This window comes from Pimephales promelas, chromosome 25, assembly GCF_988280905.1.
Source record: "Pimephales promelas chromosome 25, fPimPro1.hap1.1, whole genome shotgun sequence".
NCBI lineage: Eukaryota > Metazoa > Chordata > Actinopteri > Cypriniformes > Leuciscidae > Pimephales > Pimephales promelas.
In genome coordinates, this window is record NC_142793.1 from 16,028,958 (window position 1) to 16,051,181 (window position 22,224).

The 22,224-nt window shown below is 37.1% G+C and overlaps 1 protein-coding gene across 4 annotated transcripts in view; it reads right to left on the reverse strand.

Moving 5' to 3' along the window:
- nav2b (neuron navigator 2b) overlaps positions 1-22,224 on the reverse strand; it is a 65,320-nt gene that overhangs the window by 14,209 nt on the left and 28,887 nt on the right. For 2 of the 4 annotated variants that reach the window (XM_089127918.1, XM_039647949.2), the window contains exons 13-19: positions 9,476-9,605; positions 6,174-6,471; positions 4,748-5,387; positions 2,918-3,301; positions 2,655-2,720; positions 1,752-1,903; positions 865-1,041 (exon numbers count right to left, since the gene is read on the reverse strand). In XM_089127918.1, coding sequence (XP_088984044.1) covers positions 865-1,041; positions 1,752-1,903; positions 2,655-2,720; positions 2,918-3,301; positions 4,748-5,387; positions 6,174-6,471; positions 9,476-9,605 — 1,847 coding nt within the window. Of the gene's footprint in view, positions 1-864; positions 1,042-1,751; positions 1,904-2,654; positions 2,721-2,917; positions 3,302-4,747; positions 5,388-6,173; positions 6,472-9,475; positions 9,606-15,527; positions 15,689-22,224 lie in introns of those variants that run through there. The other 2 variants (XM_089127920.1, XM_089127917.1) reach the window with 2 other exon arrangements.

Consider the following 22,224-nt stretch of genomic DNA (forward strand, 5'->3'; position numbering starts at 1 on the left):
TTAATAGGTACACCAGTTTAACTGCTCATTTAACACAAATATCTAATCAGCAAATCACATGGATTTTTATAGATGGGAACCAATGCTTTTAGGTATGCAGTCATGGTCAAGATGACCACACTGGGTGCCACTCCTGTCAGATAAGACAAGGAAACTGAGGACATTCTGTTGTGACATTCAGATGGTCGGGTCAGAATTTGGTGTAAACAACATGAAAGTATGTAAATTATATATTCATTTCAAGAAATACACATTCATTTAATGGTAAATCCTCTCTGAGCTTAGTTTTACATTTTTTAATAAAAAAACAAACAATAACCCTGAAAAATGTCATTATATTGAGTCATACATGATGGTGAACAGCAACTTTGTTCTGTTTTACAAGCCTAAACACCACTGCTCATTGGCACATTGAAATCAACACCATCACCACCTTAGAAAGACATGAATCATAAATACAGAAAGCAAAAGAGAGCCTTGGGATAAGTGGTGTTGAGCCAAGGCAGGCGAGTTAATCATCAAATCAACATTAACTGTGAGGTAAAGGCTGCCAGGCCAACAAAGCCGCTCTTTGTTTGTTTATGCTTTGGCGCAAGTAAGGACATACGTTACAGCCTGACTTTGTCAAAAGCCCTAACATTAATGACAACCTATCATTTAGTTATTAGGTAGCAGAACAATGCAGGTCTATTAGCTCTTTTCCAAAAACATGATGTTAAATTGGTAAATTTTGATGGCAGACAGAAATGATAATAGTTCTTAGTATACACAGCAAATTACACACACACACACACACACATACACAAAAGGTCAAACTCCACTACAACCAAACTGTTCAATATAAGTATCAATCTGAAGTCTCACCTTCTTCCAGGCACTCACGGAACGATCCGGAGCTGCTCATAGTGCGGCTCTTTTCCTCCAGGCTCATTGAGGAATTCCTCAGACGTGGGTCAATGTAGGGGTCATACGGGCCGTCGTGACTTCCCTGACCATTGGTCCCGCGCAAAGTTCCCATCTGTGAAGCAGTGGTGGGACTGCCTGGAGTGTCAACACAGGGATCAAGGTTAAATAAGCACTACGATTGAACCCTAATGACATGAATGTGCATTCAAAGTTCACAGTGAGGGGGAGACTAGTACTTATTTCATTATATGTAAACCAATAAATTAAATCATAATCCATAAGTGAGGATTCTATCATAAAATTGAGCTTTTTTGGTAGTTAACTTGCTGTTAGTACCTTTTTTGCTAGTTACGATACTCAGCAACAAAATAATATTACATAATAAAACAATAATGTTGTGTGATTCTGATAAATCGATAATTCTTTTTACGTTATGGCAGATGACCAATAAATGGCTGGGTTTTTTTTTTTTTTAATTTTATACTATTTTGACTAAACAAACGAAAAATAAAACACTAAAAAACAAATATTGATAATTTTAATCATGCTACAAGTGAATTTAGGCATCACAGCATTATAATGTACAGGATCAAAAAAAAGTAATTTTGAGATTTAGATCAGAGCAAAGTTACTCTAAATATAAAAATGGGGGAAATTAGCATTTTGAAATAACATTTACATAATTAAATAAACAATTTCAATTGATACCATTTAAAATTAAAATTAAAACCAATACCAATTACAACTGATAATAATAATATTAACTAATAACTGATATATAGTGCATGCCCCAACCACAGAAGTAGTCGTTAAGACACCGGTTACGCAAGTTTGCTTGTTTTTACCAAGTGTGCTGAAGTTGAAGCGTGTGCCGGAGGGCGAGCTGATTGTAGAGGCAGGGGTGTAGGGGGTTGAATCTGAGAGGCCAACAGCTGAGGGGGAACACAGCCAATCACCGGGCTCCTCGTGACCTCGGACCTGAGGCCCATGGGCATACCTGCAGGTTTAAAACAAGTGTACATAAGTCCGTAGAACAGAATGTTGTTTTTCTCTTTCGCATGAAAGTTCTCATGAAAAGAGCTCCAAGAAAAACGCCACAATGCCAGGAAAATCACAGTTATCCAATTTATGGTGGGTAACAGAAAACCAAAGTCCACAGCTATGAACTCCCATATTTATTTGCATACTGCAATATTTAAGCCGCAGGTACATAAGAAATAAATACCATATTTCATTGTGGACTAAACAAATCAAAACTCACAAGCACTGGCATACTATTAATATACTGGTATACTATTATCATATGGTATGACTTAATCAGGGCTCCAGTCTATGGAGCCACTGGCTCATAAAATGTTACATTTTGGAGATAAGTTACATATTTAGAGTGACTGAATTAAAATATGTATTATTTAAAAAAAAATCAGTTGTGAACGTGTTTAAAAACAAGTAACGGTCCATTTTGAATCAGACGGGAAAAAAAAATGTCGAAAAAAAGATTCACTGACAGACCAAGCCTGATTCAAACGAGTTTGGGACCGTTTTATCATTCTTTTTGACTGAAACTCATTAAAAGAACCAGTTCAAAAGATTAATTTGCTTGTGAATTGGTGAAACTGTGAATTCAGGAAAATGAAGTAATTAACTAATTTTAAATCACAAGCCCTAATCAAAATGCACACAAGCAAGACAAAAACATGAAGCAAAAGTGATCATTTGACCACACATACAGTACAGTATAGCATTACCTGTCCTGTTTCCATGGCAGAGTGTTGTGGGTAAATTTAGGGCTAGCAGAGGGAGAGGACTGAGGGCTAGAGAAAGGTACAGGGGCAGACAAAACAAAAAGAAGCAGATAAAAGAGATAGAAAAAGGAGAGGAGATAAGGAAATGATTAAAGAGGAGTGCATGTAAAGGAAGGTAGATCGTAAGTAGAGATAGCAATGCTATTTTCAATTCACAAACAGCTGGAAGAATCATTTGTGTACATGTTGAACAGTTAATTTCTTACCTGTCTGAGAGGCCAGTTCTAGCACTGTTGGTCCGATTAAGACATAAACCTTCCTTTCCCAAGGAAACATTTATAGAGTCACTACTGGTGTGGTTGGAGCTTTGACAAGGGAAGCCCAATCCATCCCTGCCTCCCCAAGGAAAGAAAGCCGATCCTGTGCTGGAGGCCACAGAGGAAAGCGTCTGCTCTCCATGACCTACAGAGGGCACCGTCAGATTGTCACTGTAAACTGGACCGCTGCCTCCGCTGGTGACAGATGGTGTCTCCAGACAACCATTCTGCTGGATGGACTTGGTATGGGGATTGGAGATGATGGTGGAGTTCTTCATGTTCTCCATGGTGGTGACTGGAGCTTGCTTATTGGAAGATTTGCTACCAAAGAGTCTGGTTGCAAAGGGGGAAAGGGATTTAACAATGAGACCGAATAAAAAAATGTAACTAAAATGGTCGCAGTGCGACCAAAAGTAAACATTGTGTGACAATAATTGAAAATCTAGGTTGTCAGTTGCCAGCGTCACTTGCACGCAGCAATGACCACAGCTGTGATGTTCTTTTTAGTGAGTCAGTAAAAAATATTCATGAAACTATCTCAAACTCACTTGTAAGTTAGAGAATCGTTCATAGAGCAGGCATGCAATGAGTGATTTCCCAAAACACGACTAATGTGAACCATTTCTTTTTAATGCGTCAGTCAAAAAGATTCTTGAAACTGTCTCAAAAAATCACATGTAAATTGGCAGTTTGAATCAGAGTCAATCGGTAAGAGAATCGTTCATACTGTAGCTTAGGCCGCATTGACTGATTTGCAAACAAATTACTCTTATAATGTTTTTTACTGCGTCAGTTTAAGATTTACAAACTTTTTTTTAAGTTAGTGGTTTAAATTAGATTCACAGTTATTAGTGAGTTCACAATTGACTCCCTCACTGAATCATGAGTCAGTTTTTGGTTATGGCAGATTCAAAGACTTGAAACTGTAACTGTGATGTATATTTTAGGTTTGTAGGGATCATTCTATTTACAGACTGGTTATTAATATGAAAACACATAGTTAAAGATACATTTTCAAAACAGAAATCTGTTGTAATAAACGGTAATAAAAAAAACTGAAATATTCTACAAAAAATTGTATAAATTATGCTATTCATTAACAAAGTAAAGTCTTTTGTTGTTGGGTGTCCAATCCTGCTCCTGGAGAGCCACTTTGTTTCAAAGTTTAGCCTAATTAAACACACCTGAACCATCTAATGAAGGTCTTTGGGATCAGTAAATGCCTAAGCAAGTGTGTACGGGCAAATTGGAGCTAAACTCTGCAGGACATTGGCCCTCCAGGAGCAAGATTGGACACCCCTACTCTTCACAAAAGAAAATATGAGATAAGGAAAGTCTGGCATCTCTGATTTTTCTCATTACTTCATGGACTGACTGGTCAGATAACATCAGTCTGGTTCTACTAACTAGGAGAGCAATCAGTCAAAGCTAGCAAGCTAATCAGCTAGAACAAATACTAGCTTCTTGGTCTGTGCCATGTCTTAGAGAAACATCAAGAATCCCGAAGAAAATGCACTTGTGGTGGCCAGAAGTCGCCTTTCAAGCCTCAGAATCTCCACCAACATCAAATCGCTCAGATAAACAATGAGTTCTGTGAACGCCGTCCAGCACCCAAGGAGGAGAACATTCTGGAACTCACACAACACAGCTGAGAACTGCTGTGTAAATATTTGAGGGACCTAAAATGGTGCTTTCATCCACATCAAGTAGAAATCATGCTTTTGCTAAATACATTTTTCATCAACAGCCTTTCAAGTCTTCATAAGGTGGAGAACTTACCTACGAAGGGTTGGCGAGGACATTTCTGAATACTTTCCTCCTGTTTGCCTTCCAGCTTGGCACGGAGTTGGCATCCCCGTCTGGGTAGTTGCGCTAGTCTTAAGTACCTGGCTCTCCACATCGGAAAATATACCCTTCTCTCGGTCCGTCTGGTTAGTAGTTCCCATTGGGGACTTGGCTAAGTTGCGACTCTTAGGGTTGGGAAGTGTGGCAGTACCCTTATTGCAAAAATTAGCGTCAAGACTCGAGATGTTAGTGCGGTTAGAACAGCGAGAGGTGCCGGTACGGCTAGGTCTCGGTAAACTGCGATACTGAAGAGTTGTCCGAGCACTTGGAGGAAGGTATCCATCATCAAGAGCCGTCTGCCGACACACAATTCGACCCCCAGAAAATCCGACCGATTTTGGTAACTTGCCCACTGTAGCGGAGCCGCTAGTTACCACGGCACCACTCGTGGTTATCGTCCCCATTGCGCCCGGAGCCTTCTTGAAGCCAAAAGTACTGGTCGGGGTGCGTACGGTTGAATTGAGCGGAGGTTTCTTGGTGTCATCAACACTTGAGGAATGAGTGCCGTTGGAGCGACCTTTCTCTGACACCTTAGCATCGTCGGTCTTACTTGTGGGATGATCGACGACACGGACTGTCGAGCACAAAATGAAATCATGTTTTCAACAGTTTTGAATCCAGTAGCACAGTCCATGTCGTGACTCATCTGAACATAAGCCTTAGCCAAGGTGATATGTGATAAGATTTATTTGGCTGTAATCCCTCAAGAAACCACATGAAATTAGAGACATGGCTCAGTCAGCGTTGTTATCGTTAACTAAAACTATGTATAAAAAAATGTTAATTGAAATATTCGATTAAACAAACTTGAAAATTTAAATCGATTCAAACTCAAATAAAAAAAGAAACAAATTTGCTAAACTGAAAGAAAAATAAAGCAAATATTAACAAAATATATAAATGACTAAAGCACATAATATAAAAAAAACTAAACTTAAAAAGAAAATCTCAATATAAAAATCAAAATATTAATAAATACTATAATGCTATATAAATAACACTGGACTGTATTTAAGCGCCTGTAATTCTTATTTTTTAGCTCTGTAAGCAAAAAAACTGTAAACAAAATATTTTACAAAATACAAAAAATAATCTGTTTACATTTCAGTTATTTTTAAAGGAACAAATCAACCTAAAATGAAAATTCTGACATCATTCATTCAGCCTCATGTCACTCCAAACCTGTATGACTTACATTCTTCTGTGGAGCACATTGAAAAATGCCTCACTGTTTTTTGTCCATACATAAAACATGTTAGTGTTCTTCATATTAACTTCTGTGTTCCACAGAATACAGGTTTGAAAGACAAAAGGTTATGCTAATTGAAACATCCATGCAACATCATGTCTAAACTATTACCATTTGCCTTGAGTGAGCTGCAGTTTGTAGGTGTTGTTGCCTTCGTCCGTGGGGAAGTGACGGCCACCTGAGCGCTCATTCCCCGCCTCCAAGAGCCCGTCTGGGAGATGGTAGGAGTCTTGCGACCCATCAAGCTCCGTTCTGATTCATCTGGGAAATCTAAAGGCTTGTGGTTCCATTTGGTTGTGGTCTCCATGTTGATGCCACCGTTAGAGCAGCCTTCTGAAGGTTTAAGGTCGTTGTTGGACCAGTTGGGGTTGTGTTTCACAGCAGAGTGCTTCTCTGCATCCGTCTGGAGCTGTGAGAGAGGAAACTAAATCATTAGCCGCAAAGAAATGTTCTGGTCTTCAAACCTCAGAGAATATAAATCTGCTTTTTTGCAAATCTATGGTATGTGTTATGTGGTATGAAATGTGTTCTACACCGGTTTAATTTCTCGTTAACACAAACATCAAATAAGCAAATCACATGGCAGCAACTCAATGCATTTAGGTATGTGTAGACATCTTCATGACGATCTGCTGAATCATCAGAATGGGGAAAGGTGATTTAAGTGACTTTGAATGTGGTATGGTTGTTGGTGCCAGATGGGCTGGTCTGAGTACTGTATTTCAGAAACTGATGATCTACTGGGATTTTAAGTTTACAGAGAATGGTCTGTAAAAGAGTGAGCGGCTAGCCTGGGTTTCCCCAGCGTTTTTTTTTTTTCACGCTGCTAGGCAGCCTGGACACTATGAACCAAATTTTCACCTGAGATAGGGATCTAATCACAGAACGGGGAGGGAGCAGATGACGTACATGCGACATACCGAAGCAGTTTGATATTTCTCATACATGGTATAAATTATTGATTATATATAAAATCATTTAACAGTTTTCTCATTTTCAGAAGCGGAATCCTGCCAAAGGGATCATCATATTTGAGAGAAGTTTGCATGAAAAAGTAAATAAAAAGTCTCTGGACAAATATATATATATATATATATAAAAATGTCTGTAATGACTGAGATGCAATTTCGCCGACAGCTAATTTGCGTCTTATTTATTCAGCAACACCATCAACAGTCATCATAAAATCTGATTATGTGAGACATGAGGGCCAACTCGTTCATTACATGATCTTCCACAACGTAGCCAAGATGACATCACCCCCTTTTAGACAAAACGTTGTTCAGCTGCTACTGAAAATCCACATTTAAAATTATTGCCAGGGAAAGAATGTTAATAGTCTCCAGTTGTTATCAGGCCAATTCCAAAACATTGTTATCTCAACGCCAATACAATAAATCCTTCCTCCACTCCAGCCTGAAGAATGAGGGGAGACTATATAGGGAAAAAGTACAAGGGTGTGGAAGTGAAAGGTGGCAGATATTTGGCTTCAGACGCACTTTTGAGTCACGGTTCTAAACTCTTTGACTTTGAAATCAGGTTACTAGCAGGTTTATTGTAGTTAACTAAAACCCTAAAAGAAAACTCAGCCAGAGCGGCTCCCATTAGTGACTAAAATGCTCCGCTCTCCACCCAGATATAAAAGCTGCTGTCGTTTGATGAAGATTTGACGGATGAACTCGGGACCCAAGTGGACTCTTGTCGTGTCCAAAGAAATAAGACTTTTCAGTTGTATGGTGGACGCCATCTTTGATATAACTTTGGTTACTGTCGTTATGGTTACTGGTAAGAGAATACAGGCTTGACTCCTGTTGCACATTCACACCGACAATATTCGAGACGCTTCTGTAAGTTGCTGTTTGAACGGGACTTTGAGACTCACACCTGTAAGTAAATGCGGTTGTCATTCCCAAAGACTGTGTGAATTGAAAAAATTTCAGTGTGAACGTAGTCTTAGTTTAAATTGATGTACTAATATAAAATACAAAAATAAATTAAATAAAAAAAATATAAAGAAATATTTTAAATAAAAACATTAAAGTGAAAAAACACACTAAAACTTAATTAAATTAAAATAAACCTAAACAAAAATAAAAACTAATTTGAAATAATAATAAATAAATAAAAACTAAAATAGAATCTCAATACTACTATAAAATAACACTGGGTACTGAAAACCACATCTGGGCCTTTTTTTCAGTACCGAGATCAAAAACAAATGGAGAAACATGAGCGTTTTCATCTAAGGAGATGAATTTGGAAGACTGTAGATAAATAAGGTCATGGATTTAACATTTAAAGACCAACACAAATGCACAAACTGAGAAGCCAGACTTATTGGCACAGAACCCAGGGTGTCACGTCTGGATTTACAAAGCTCATCTTGTTAGAACAGGCTAGATAGACACAGTGTCTTAGCTTCACTGTACTGGTCCATTTGTTCAGCATATGTTAACCTGCTTTGAGCTTGTAAATATGATCAATCACTGGGGCAGAGTTGAGTCAGTCTGCTGACTCACACTCACAAAGACTGCACACAGCGGGTTCAGGCCAATTCTGATAAGGGCCCACCAATATTTCATTGAATCAAAAGGGACAATGAAGCAACAGAACCGCTCCCAAAGCAGTGCTATAAATTTGCAGGCCTGTTTTTGATTGCATGTAATGCTAAACAGAGATGGTGAATACAATTAAAAGGACTGTTTAACAGTTCAACATGATATTTGTAAGACTGCAAGATTTCTCTGTATTATGGCTATATATATGGGTGTCTTCAAAGTTAGGCACTTTTATGCCCCAGGGGTTGATTTTTATTCAAATGAAAAGATTTCAAAGTTTTATGTAAAGGTTTACGATGCATTTATTATTTATATTAACTATCAAAAAATAAATAAATACAGAAATGTGTTTGAAATTTGTCTATTTTAGGCTAAGTGTACAATAAAAACATAGAAATAAAATTACATATTTATGTACTTAATATAAATACCCTGCAATTAATTTAAGTATACATTTTTTTTGTAAATTTACTAAATTGGTATACTTAAAGTCTGCTAAATTGGAATGACTAAATGTGTACTTCATGCACTTAAAGTTAACTGAAAATAATGCTGAGGTCAAACTAAAGACACACTTTACTAAACTATTGCAAGTAAACAAATGTGTGCAAACATCTCTATAAATGTAATTATATATATTGTATAAATCTAAAACCATTCTATACATCTTTAAATATATAATTAAAATATAATTTCTCTTTCTATCTATCGTTATACAGTATATATAGAACGATAAATGTAGACTTTACAATGTTAATGTTTTTTAAGTGCTCTGTTGTTTCCCATGTGAAGTTCTACAGATGTTTCTGATTCGACCACGAGGCTCTGAAGTTGCCTTTGGAATCAATGACTGACCTGTTCATCTACGTCTCTGTGTGGGACAGATGGGGTGTTGACGTAGGAGCTAAGGGACGAGCTGGTGTTGAGGTCATCTGTGTCCAAGGTGTCACTGATCCCGCTGCTGACTGAGCTGCTGTCGTCCCAACTGAGAACAAAGAGGAAAGAGAGAGGAACAGTTTATTCTCTCTGAGGAACATGATATCAATACACTGAAAGGAAGACTGCGAGAAATAAAACAGAATACATGGATTCAGAAAGTTCAGCATAATATGGAAAATGTAGGAATGGAAGGAAAGGTAAGCAAAAACAACATCTGTGGAGAGTCATGAAGTCTGCACCGGGACAGTGAGGGCATAAAAACCTGCATTCCCATCATGCTTCAGACATTAGGCGCGTCTCTCTGCTCCTCAAAACTTGTTTTAATTAGCTCTGCGCCTCAAATTCTCAGTGCGCTCTGCTTGGATATCCCCCCACAAAATCCTTTAGGATGCTCAGCAGGACTCAACCAAAATCATATGGACCAAAGGCACAACTGGATAAAGGGAAAACCTAGCTGTGAGAGGATTTGTGTTGTACATTTTATTGTCAAATCATAAAAACTGACAGCAATAGAATTAACAATTGTGTTATTATAGCTTAAATGAGGCTAAAAAGGTGTGCTAATTTTTAAAAACCTGACAAAAAGAGCAGTTTTAGCTTAAATATTATTTTTTTAGTTTTTTTTTTTAAAGAAAATTTGACAACAGAATTATCAATTTTGAAAATGTATTTTGAATCGGGCTAAAAAAAAAAAAGATATGATTCTGGTATTTGACAATACCAGAATCAGCATTTTGCTGCTTTAACTCAAATCACGAAAAATGATATCTTGTTCTTATTCATATATGAGCAATATCTCATGATTATATGCAATATAGCTCCATATCAGCATAGCTGTGATTCAGCAATAGGCAATCACAGCTGTGCTGATATAGAGCCATATGGCACGCTCATATACAAGTACAAATGAAGAGTTCAGATGCAAAAGCCTCTAAATGCCATTTGAATTTTTTTTCTTTAATGATGATTTTTATCAAACTTGTATATTTAAGTTCAGTAATTTCACTTAAATAACAATTAATAGGTAATTATCATTGCCATTTAAGTGAAATCACTGAACTTAAATATACAAGCTTGATAAAAATAATCATTCTAGAAGAAAATTTCAAATGGCACTTAGAGGCTTTTGCATCTGAACTCTTCAAATATAAAACATACTTTTGACAAAGTCTGACAATAATAGAGTGATACATTTGGATAATTTGTTTTGAATGAGGCTAAAAAACACAATTTATCCATGTTGGTAAAGCAAACATCATAAGACCTGGGAGAGAGAGAAAATGACATTTGCTGATATGAATGTATTGAGGGTGTGTAAACAGGAAGTCCCTCCATGCTATTTGCTAAATCCAAACACAGACTGCCCAAACTCCCACAAGTCACCAGCTATGGCTACTCCAGCCTCGAGTGATGCTAAAAGAACTAGCTTTATCAACAGTGTGTGGAAACAAAACATCTTATCAGCACCTAAGACACCACGTAATCCTCCTCATTTCTCATGATCATTCAGGCAAACAAACCAGCCCATAAGCTCATTCACAGACAGTCATGAATCAAGAGAGGCGCGTGTTCAAACATCCACCACAGTTCTGACGTCCTGCGAAAGACCTGAATAGATACTTGTTTTGATTTGAGCAAAGTCCCCATAGCTCAAGTCTATCATAACTGACTCGACATAACTGGCGTGGAGGGACGTCTGTGGTTCCTGTTTTAATGAGCTGTGAGAAAGTTGGTCCCATTGGAGCTATGTGTCTAATAGCTCTCACACACACACACTGTGCTTATGTGTTTGTCTGGTTCCACGTGTCTGCTTAAATGATCTGCTTCATTCATCATTTGCCATATGCTGTCAGATGCTATAGATGGCGAATGCAAACAAACACCAAAAGCCCCCAAAAATGGAAAGAAAACAGACACGAATGAGTCACTTCTTCCTTTTTAAAGACGCCATGAAATCCAAATCATTGTTTTGTGGATTTTAGCGCATTTAGTTTATCTGAAATAACAGATTTAGTAAAAGTCTTTGCCTTCTAAGAAAATACAGCAAAAGTATTAAAATTGAATTATTGTATCAATTTTGAATATACATTAAATATTAGTTTATATTTGATACTATTCAAATGATTAATTAGAGAATATTTTTAAAGAGATTTGAGAATATTTTGCATAACATTAATAGATTATTCAATGGAATGAGAACGCCTCTATTAATATTAAATGTCATTTTTATATTCATTAAATATGAATTTACTACTACTAGTAATAATATTAAATTATTCATAAGATATTTTTTTAGATTATTTTAGCATGAGAATTAAACGTTATATTAAATTAGAATGAGAACCTGCCACCTAAAACTGGCTTGTAAAAGTAAAAACGGGGGGAAACTATATTAAAAAAGTAAACACAAAAGTAAGTAGGTCCGAATTTATTGTAAATATTGTAAATAGTAAGTAGTATTTTATTGCAGTGTACATATACATTTATACTAAAACTAAAACTAATTAAAGGCACAATATGTAGGTTTTTTGCCACAAGAGGGCACAGTTTCCAACAATAACAAAGGTGTAGGTTTATGACGCAGTGATGAGCTGAATGATGGGACTTGCTGTCAAGCTGATGGATCTAATAATGTTTATGGATGAGTGCAAACATTCATAGTGGTATGAAGCAGGTCGTGACTGCTAAAGGGACAAATATCACACGCGAGTCCCGCGGATATAAAGGAATAAAGACATTTAATTTTACCGAACTACCCGCAAGTGCTGGATTACTCGCACAGGTCAGTTTATAAGACAAATTAAACTTGAGACTGAGTTAACTCAGCACTGCTTCACTTGGTCTAACATTACACTATCACACTAAACGGCATTTAAACATAGGGTATGTCATTTTTGGCCACCAGGGGTCACTAATCTCTTCCAATAACAAAGGCGTATATAGATGATGCAAAGCACCAAGTGGAATTATGGATCTCGTCGTCAAGATGATGGATCTCTCGGAATTGCTAATGAGAGACGTATACGTGTCGCACGCAATGCAAGTCCCGCGTATATAAAGGAATAAGAACATTTCATTCTACCGAAGTACACGAAAGTGCTGAATTAAAACTCACACAGGTTAGTTTATTAGACAAATTAAACTTACTATCACACTAAAGAGCATTCGAGTGTTTCCTAGTTAGGCTAGGTTGTTTGTTGGCTGTATGAGACTAGCTTTAGCCTAAACTAGATCAACATTAGAATAACTTACAGATCATATTCTGCCATTTAATCATGTTGAACTAAACAATATTGATTAGTATTTATGTACATTTGCTCACCTGTCTAATACAATACATGGAGCACTCGCGTCTCTCTCAAGTCAAAGTTAGTCGCGAACGTGGAGTAAAAATTCTACATATTGTACCTTTAATGCTTTAAATACGTTGTATTGAATAAATGAGGTCAACGCGAGCATCTCCGATGCAATATTGTCCAGAATAACAGAATAGGTCAACATACAATTTCCTTGTTGACCAGCATCTGATCTTTAAAACAACAAAACAAAGGTCTGCAAATGTTCCATACAATACTTCTCACATGAAAGCGAGAGAAAGAGAGGGTGTGGGTGGTATAAAGGGCAGAGGTGGGTCAGAAAGTGGTACTTTTATAAATGTTCAAAGAATTTATTCCTCTCTTTCTTTCTTTCCAATATAATCCAAATACATTCCTCCCCTTGCTTTGCCCAAGTGCAAACCAACCCAAAATAGAAGGGGAGTGAGCAAAATATCGCCTCTGAACTCTTTAGAATGAGGCATGGAATTTAAACAAAAAGATTTTCTGAAATGCCAGAGAGAAAATAAACATTTTGAATAAATTAAAAGCACAAAACAAATTATTGGTAAAGAGTGACTACAAAATATTATGGCTCATCTGTCATATTCGCAATTAAAATAAGACAATTATTAACATACAATCATAGTACAGCGACAATTTGTTCATGTTGAAATATGACTTTATTGTGATTCTAGTTATGTGCATTTTTATATGTGTGCACTTGTAAATCCCTAAAAAAACATGCCTGAACAAACTACTTGTCTTTTCTATAGCCAAATGAACAAACCATTCTGAATGATTTGTTCACAAATGACTCAGTTCTTGAGTTCAAATCACTGACTCGTGTGATCACAGCTTACTGGAATAACGAAAAACGACTTAAATTTGGTCTGTTCCTTACCTCAAGTAAGTTATTGAATAGCTTCAGAGTACTTCAAATATAGCAAATGGGTTGTGTGGACTACTTTTATGAATCTTTAGGATTCTCTTAAGGCGATTTTGTGTCCCTTTTTAGGCTTGATGTCTTTAGCATTCCTTGCAATTGTATTGAAACGTGCTAATTTCTCATCTTCTGTTCCACAGACATAAAAGCAATTTGGGTTTGGAATGACACAAGGCTGATTAAACAATGACAAAATGTTCTTTATTAAATCCCAACTGCAGTCTAAGAGGAAAATAATACAGTCTATATCATAAACAGACACCCATCTGAGATTGGCTGCTTTGTTTTTCACACACAATCCCTCACCCTCAACACCGACAACATTCGCCAATAATCTTAAACTAATATTATGAATTGGCAAATTTAATTAATTAGCAGTGACAGCGGACACAGGTGTGACACGACTGAGCGCAAACCGCCCCAAAACAACCTGTTAGTATCCCACCATAGTCAAACACGTGCCTGCATGCAGAAACACCGGCACCCGTCCCTTCCCCCGTCTAGGACATTAGATTAGTGTCAAGCCCCAAAGAAGTAAAAGCATATAGTGGGGGTTGATCCACAGGGCAGGAAATTAGTTTTTTTTCTAAAGACCTGTTATTAGAAGAGCAGAGTGGAGTTGTGAGCTACAGCTTGACTGCACACACCACCCTTGTCCTGTTTGCTTTGGGTGGCCTATCAATTAGTTCTGCAAGGATACCCATCTCTACAGCAACCCCAGCCCTGTTGCCAGGCATTGTGGGAGATTGGGAAAGGTACTTTAACCAGGAACAGCAAGAAAAGTGTATGGGTCATTGATAAGCTTGTTCAAGTTAATTGTTATGGCAGTGGCAACTATCATTTTTTAGCTTTCCAAATGTTGGAAAATGATTTTAAAAGTTACAGCACAGTATGGGGTGGGCAAGATTTGTTGTTTGTTTGTGAAAGAAGTATTTTATGCACATGCATAATACATGTACTGAATATTCACCAGCCATTACTTCAGTCTTTAGTGTCATCTCTTATTATTATCAATGTTGAAAACAGGATTTTCTTTTCAGGATTCTTTGATGAGAACAGAATTTAGATCAAATAGAATTTTTCTGTGACCTTATACATGTATTCACTGGAATTTTTGATCAAGTTAAAATACAGAATAAAAGTATTAATTTCTTTAAAAAAAAAATGATAATGATACTGTGTTTAAATAAAGTAAAACAGATCAAATTTTGTGACAGTGTCCTAAATTTTGAGGTTGTCAATACCTGAAAAAAAGCAAGAAAGACGTCACAGTCCCCAGCGTTCATACCGTCACAAAATACATAAAGTACATAAAGTGAGTATATTGTATAAAATTAAACACGACAACAATCATTATCATACACATTTACTGTAAAAATCCAATTATATAATTATAATCCAAATATATATCTTTTTTGGTCAACAAACAATAAAAAAATCTTTAAAAATGCACCTGAGAAACAAAATAGCATGAAGCGTCAATTTTCACCTGTTTTAAACATTTAATTTTTATTTTATAACAGCAATATATTTAGCATATATTATATGTATATTTCATTTTATTCTAGCACAATCTAAGATCAGTAAAGCGGTTTAACCACACACCTTTCTCTTTCACACTCAAGACACTCACACAAACACAATCCCACGTGGCAAAGCAACTTTCCACCCCATAAATCCTCAAACAAAGAAAATTCCTCCTCTCTACCTCAGAGTGTCGGAGCCAGGCTGCAGAATTCCCTGGCAAGAGCCTGATCCCGGGACAACCGGCGAGAGGCCGCTAAAGTTTGGCTGAGTGGCAGGCAGCTTCATGAGTAAAGCTCCACTGCACTCCTTCCCTCACTCTGCCTATCGCTGCTCTGAGAGAGAGAGAGAGACACCGATTCTCCCCGCAAACACACACACACACAAACCCAGCAGCCAACCACAAGCTGAGGGGAGCGGCTTTACCAACTGAAGGAATCGTAATCTGATCACAAAGCAGTCTTTAAGCCCAGCAGGACTTCAAAAGGAGATGTCTGTTGACTCTATGAACTGGTCTCAGAACAGAGCTGGATTAGAAAGAATGTCAAGATGTTAATTAAGTTGAATTATTCATGTGTAATGAACTAAAGCTTTGAAATCAAATTGTGTTTTCAAGTGGACGGAAAACCTGCTATTATCAACTAGGTTGTTTTGTGAATATTCACAATAAACAAAGTTCTCTCAGATGGGGGGAGGGACAATTAATGGCAAACAGTAGGAGTATAGATCTATAGAATAATGGTCAATGCTGATGCTAATATCTAATATGGGAAAATATGGAACAAAGCAAGATTTTTAGAAAAACGTCCATACGATGTTGATTTGGACCCCATTGACATCCATTGTAGACACAAAAACAGTTCTTCAAAATATTGTATTTTATGTTCCACAGAAGAAGAAAGTCATATAGGCTTGGAACAACATGAGTGTGAAAAATGATGACAATTTAAATTTTGGGGTGAACCATCACGGAGGAGAACCATTTTATTTTTGTATAATTTATATTATATTATAGTATTTAATAAGCTTTTATTTGCATTTTTTTTCATTGTTTTAGTCATTTTGTTTTGTGCATTTTTCATACTTCATTTAAAAAACTATAATTCTATATAGCTTTAATTTATTTGTTTAAGTAATTTTAGAACTTTTTACAATAATCGTGCAATTTTTCAAGTTAAAGTTTTTCATCTATTTATGTTTATATATTTTTTCATATATCAACTGGTGACAAGCGAATGTGTTTTCAAAAGTTCGTCTTTCATCTCAGTAGGGCAGGTTTGACAGTCACCGTCTTCACATGAGTTAGATCTGGACATCTGCGTTGTGTCGTAAATCCCAGGTGACCTTACAGGTTTGAGGCAAGGCAGGTTCCTACACGAAAAGTGTTTGTGTGTACGTTAAAAGTGTGTGTGTAGGTGTGTGAAGGAGTAGGCTAATCTTCTAAAGCACACCATCTTTTGTGATAAGTTACGGCTTAAGTGTGTTTTTACAGCTTGGAAACATAGTCCACCGCGATAAGAGTGTGGGAATCCATTTTCGGTTTACAGTTCTTTCTGTCTGTCAGGGGTTTAGCGTGTGGCTAGCTTGTGGCTGAAAGGCACAAAGTCAATAAGTGACTAACCTACAGACTTCACCAAACCCGGCCAATTAGTTCATTCTGTAATGCTTCACGTTCTCATGCTCTGTTGTTCACAAAAGTTTTTAAGGGTCACATCCCATAGTTAAAGGTCAAGCTGCCTTAATCCTTAGCGGAAAGATCCTGCTAACAGACAAAGATGCAATTTTGTTGTGTTTAACAAAACCGCAAACAACATTTTTGGCCTTAAACATTGGCACAAAACTTTGTGGGCAAACGAGACCATATATATGTAGCATCTGAGCTGTTTTTGTATACACAAACACACAAAAACACAAGTAACTGCTAATCTCGCTAGCGTTAAAAGTGGGAATGTGTATATATATATATATATATATATATATATATATATATATATAGTGTGACTGTGACAAGAGGTTTCTGTCTTCATAGAGCAGTTTTGAGTGTGCGACTGTGTTATTAAACAGAGGCAGAGAGAGAGAGAGATTCCAGCCCTCGTGCCCAAACCTTTGCCGCCAGACGTTTGTAATGACAGAGCTGCTAGTGAGCATGAGGAATTCAGAGTAGTTCCTTTCTCCATCCTGCTCGCATTCTCTCTCTTCTCTTCAACACGAATTAAACATAACACTAAAATATAACAAGACAACAACTTTACAGCCCTCAAACGACAGTTGTTGTGACTCTGGGCTGTTTTCTAGGGAACCGCAGAGCATGATTTGAATCATTTTGAATATGGAAAAAAATTACACATTCAAAGGCAAAGCAGCTTGCAACGGCAACATAATAGATTTGCATAATATGTGATAAAATATGCGTCATAAAAACAATCACAATTCAGTATATAACAATGCCTTCATCGCAAATATGAAACTGTGGATAATTGTTTATAGGATTCTTTGATTAATTGAAAACTCAAGAACATTTATTTGAAATAGAAATGTTATGTAACATTTTAAATAGCTTTACCGTAAATAATATAATAAATAATATGTTATTTGTATAAAGGGTAAATTACATGAGCAAACGTGGATACTTAGGCCCCATCCACACTACTGCGTTTTCGTTTAAAAACGGAGAATTAAAACGAATACGATCGCGTTTTATCTGCGTATTAGAATTGATCTCTGTCCACATTAAAACGACTGAAAACGCGGATCACGCGACCATTCACCAATACTGGACATGCACGTGCCGGTTTAAACAGTGGTAGACGAATCAGGGAAGGACACGTCATGACTGATGACACCCAATCATAGAGCCGAGTGTGAGCCTCTGCGTCATCGTTTCTAAATTCCTCCGTTTTGTCCCGTCTACACTAAAACTCCCTCCGAAGATTCAAAACGCAAAACGGAGCTGCAGCGTTCCTAAATTTCGCGGTTTTAAATTTTTCCATTTTAGGCCCCGTTTACACGAAGGGAAAACACAGATATTTCCCTGTGGATTGGCCTCTCATTTATACGAAAACCCCGTTTTTATCACAGAAACCGATTATTTCTAAAAACTCCGGCCAAAGTGGAGATTTCTGAAAACGCCGGTTATGTGTTGTCGTGTGAACTGGGAGAAACGGCGTTTTAGGTTCTCTCTTGTCGATTCTGAGGATTCTGATTGGCTTGCATGGCTTTATCCTTCTCCCTACATTGCCGCCAAAACGTTTGGCATAGTTATGATGGCGCTCGACGGCGTATTTATGCGGGTGTGTGAACAATGTTATTTTTGAAAACGGAGAGGGGGAAAATATTAGTTTCGCTAAATACCCAGCTTTGTGTAAACGTGGTCTTAGTCTCGACAGGAGGTGCAAACGTAGCAAAAGGTCTCCGTTTTTAAACGAAAACAAAGTAGTGTGGACTGTTTACACAGAAACGATTCTGAAGAGAAAACGCAAAAGTGGCGTTGCATTATCACTTTTTATTCCGCGTTTAGACGAGCGTTTTGGGTGGGAAATCCGCGGGCATATCGTGACGTAAAAGTGTGAGAAATGCAATGTAGTATGCACTCCAGGCGGCTAGGTGGCAATGTGGAGCACTGCCACACAACAAAACCAAGTCCGCGCGCCTGCGTACAACCTTCACTGTCAAGCAGACTTTTGCGTTTTTACCCTTTACACGGGAACGCGACGGTGGAGCAATTTCCTCTCTGGATGGTGGTTTCACTTTTTTTCGTTTTTTAAGCCCCAAAAGCGCCGTCGCCGTGTAAACGAAAGGCACATCCGGTAAAATATTTTTACGCTTTCACCCACGAGCGTTCTCATGTAAACAGGGCCTTAGTAAAAATATGCTTTGCCAACAAGGCAGAACATTTTCATTTAAAATTAACTACAAATTTGAAAAGGTAGAACAGTTCTCCCCTCACAAATACTGCAAACAGAAAAAATACAAAATACACAAGATAAAAACACATAGATAGATAGGAGCTCTATTGTAGCCAATGGGTCTGTAGGGGCCAAGAGGACACTGAACACAAGACTATTTCTCTATTGTTGTTCTCTTTCCTTCCTGTGTTTCCATCCCTCTATGTGTTCTTTTGTTGCAAATACACAAGCCACACTGACACAACACAAATATTCTCTTGTTCTCGGTCTCTCACTTTCAATCACAGAATACACACAGCGACAGCACATGATGGTAGACAAAAGCTGCACATTTTCCATAGTTTTTTACCCCTAAATATAAATTCACATATGAATTTTGATTGCTCATACTATAAGTTAATCATTTATAGTTAAACTAGACAGAAAGGCAGACTGATTTTAAACGAATCAATCCAAAGGAACAGATTCCCTAGCGAATCCTCTTAATGCTTTACATGAAACAGCAGACATTATTATATTCACCATTGCTGTAAAGTTGTGGGTGACAAAAAAATAACGTTCTGTAGCATTTTGTTACATTAAACCGCTACTTGGTGACTGGAAAAAGCTTTTTCAGGAAAAATTGTTTTGAGAACAACTACTGGCTACTGTCCTGCTCCCGAACAATGTAGTTAATTACGCATTACTGACACTTTCCAATCCATTTATATGACTAATTCTCCTTCTCTTTCTCTCTCTCGCACACACTGTGGGGGGAAGGGGGTCCCATGTGTTGATGGATATCCTCCTCCCTCTGTCTTTCAGTGTGTTTCTTTTCTTTTCTCCGTCCCTCCATCTCCAACTTCCTGTTGTCCGGCAACATTTGCATGTGAATTGGCTGCTGGCTGTGATGGCTGTGCTGAGTGATTAAGATCATTGTCTCAAGCATCCAGTTAGCACTGTTAAAGGGTGTTAAAGGTGCGATTCCTCCCCATAAAAACAATCGCATAGTCCACGTGAACAATTTTACACATGGACTTCAGAATCTACCAAGCTGCAAGATCTCTCTCATTCTGTAGTGTAATATTTGTAATATGTATGTGTTTTTTACTGCACTTCATGTTGTTGAAAATAAAGAATGAAATGCAAATATGCAAATCTACCCAGAACTGGATATTGTTGTTAGAATAATTCAAAATATAAAAGAACAGCAGAGTCCAGTCGCACCACAACTATAACAATAAAGGCACAGAGAAACAATATAGTTGGAAGCACTTTCAGAACGATTTTTTTCCCAACTGATCGACAGCCAATCAGAATCCATCCTGCTTTTACAAGCATTTAAAAGCAGCAGACAACAAAACTGTTGCACGCTTAGAATAAACAGAATGATATTGTGTGCCGCTGGTGTGAACGCTAATTTATTTATCGTTATATATTTATAGTTCTTGGGGTGAACAGGCATTTAGAAGTGTTCTCAGTTAAGAATGAGCTTCAGCTTTCCTCTAAACAAAAAGTCAAACAATAATACTTGGTCAACAGCTCCAGTACCACAGAGTATTGGATGCCACTCGTGTTTTGTATGTATAGACTGTGGTAAAGGAAGTAGCTGTTTCCTCAGATGTCAGATAAGAGCTCTCTCTCTCTTGTCCCATCCATTTAACTGTTTAGAGAGGAGTCCGCTCTGATGTGATTGCTAAGCCCCCCTCAGAGCCCATGTTCAGCCATCCTAAACCACAGAGGAAACAGTTCTCTCTACATATCGCTTTCTCCATCAATACCAGACGTGTCAAGGGCAAATGGACGGATGTTCTTTTGCATCCTTGATTCAACCTGAAACAACAAATCAATCAATGTTTTTACATTTAAAACATCCAAAAGATAAGAGTTCCTAAATATTCTGCCTCAACACGCCAATAAAAAAATTGCACGGGTGGCGACTTAAGCAGCTTAAGAGTGAAGAATGCTTCCCATGCTGTCATTGAGCTTGTCCTGAGGGCTTAAGGTGAAAGAACCAGACCTAAACTTATCGCAGTTTTGCCGATGGATGAGGTTAAGCGTAACAGATGACAGTAGACAGAGGCTGCGTCTCCCTTTGTGCAGGAATTCTTCAGGAAAACTTAAATTACTTTCTGGGTTTCACCCGTGTTACTACACTCTAAAAAATGCTGGGTTGTTTTAACCAAATTTTGGGTCAATAAATTTAACCGAATAGCTGGGTTTGTCCATATTTGACCCAAAATTGGGTTAAACAACCCAACATTTTTTAGAGTGTAGACCAGCCCGTTTCAATAGCTATTTGCCATTGTAAATGTGAAATATGATAAAATTGTGTTAACACATGTGATTCATTTTAGATTTTTTTTTTTACTTTTTAAATGTTTAACCAAATTGTATAATATTTATAAAAATATAACCAAATATATAAAATATAATAATTAATATTTATAATAATATAACCAAAACTGAATATTTCATTGAAAATGACAGACTTTGCTCGCCCAGAGTAAGTCCTCGTCTTACATTAAATTTTTTTTCTTTTTTGATAATCTGATCACTGGGATCATTGTGACTATAAGAGGTCTTTCATTTGGTCCAAAATTAATTAAAATAAATAAATAAGTAGTAAATAAATTAAATGAAAAACAAAAATGAATAATAAATTAACAAAAACATAAAATATTAAAAATCTAAAATAATAATTATACAGAATAAAAAAATGAGAATAAAGCAAATAAAATGAAATACAAAAAAACCTTCAAAACAAAATACTGCAAAAAAAATAAATAAAACAACGAAGACAAACAAAGAAAATAACTGACCTAAAAACAGCTATCAGGTTATGTAAAGCGTTAACACTTAATCAGAAGTGTTCGAGACCAGCCAAAACAAACTGCAGGTCTAGTTACTGGGCACACACATCTATAAATGCACACAAACTCACACAAAAATACAAAGAAACCTCAGCTGTCACCCTCAAAAGCACACTTCACTGCC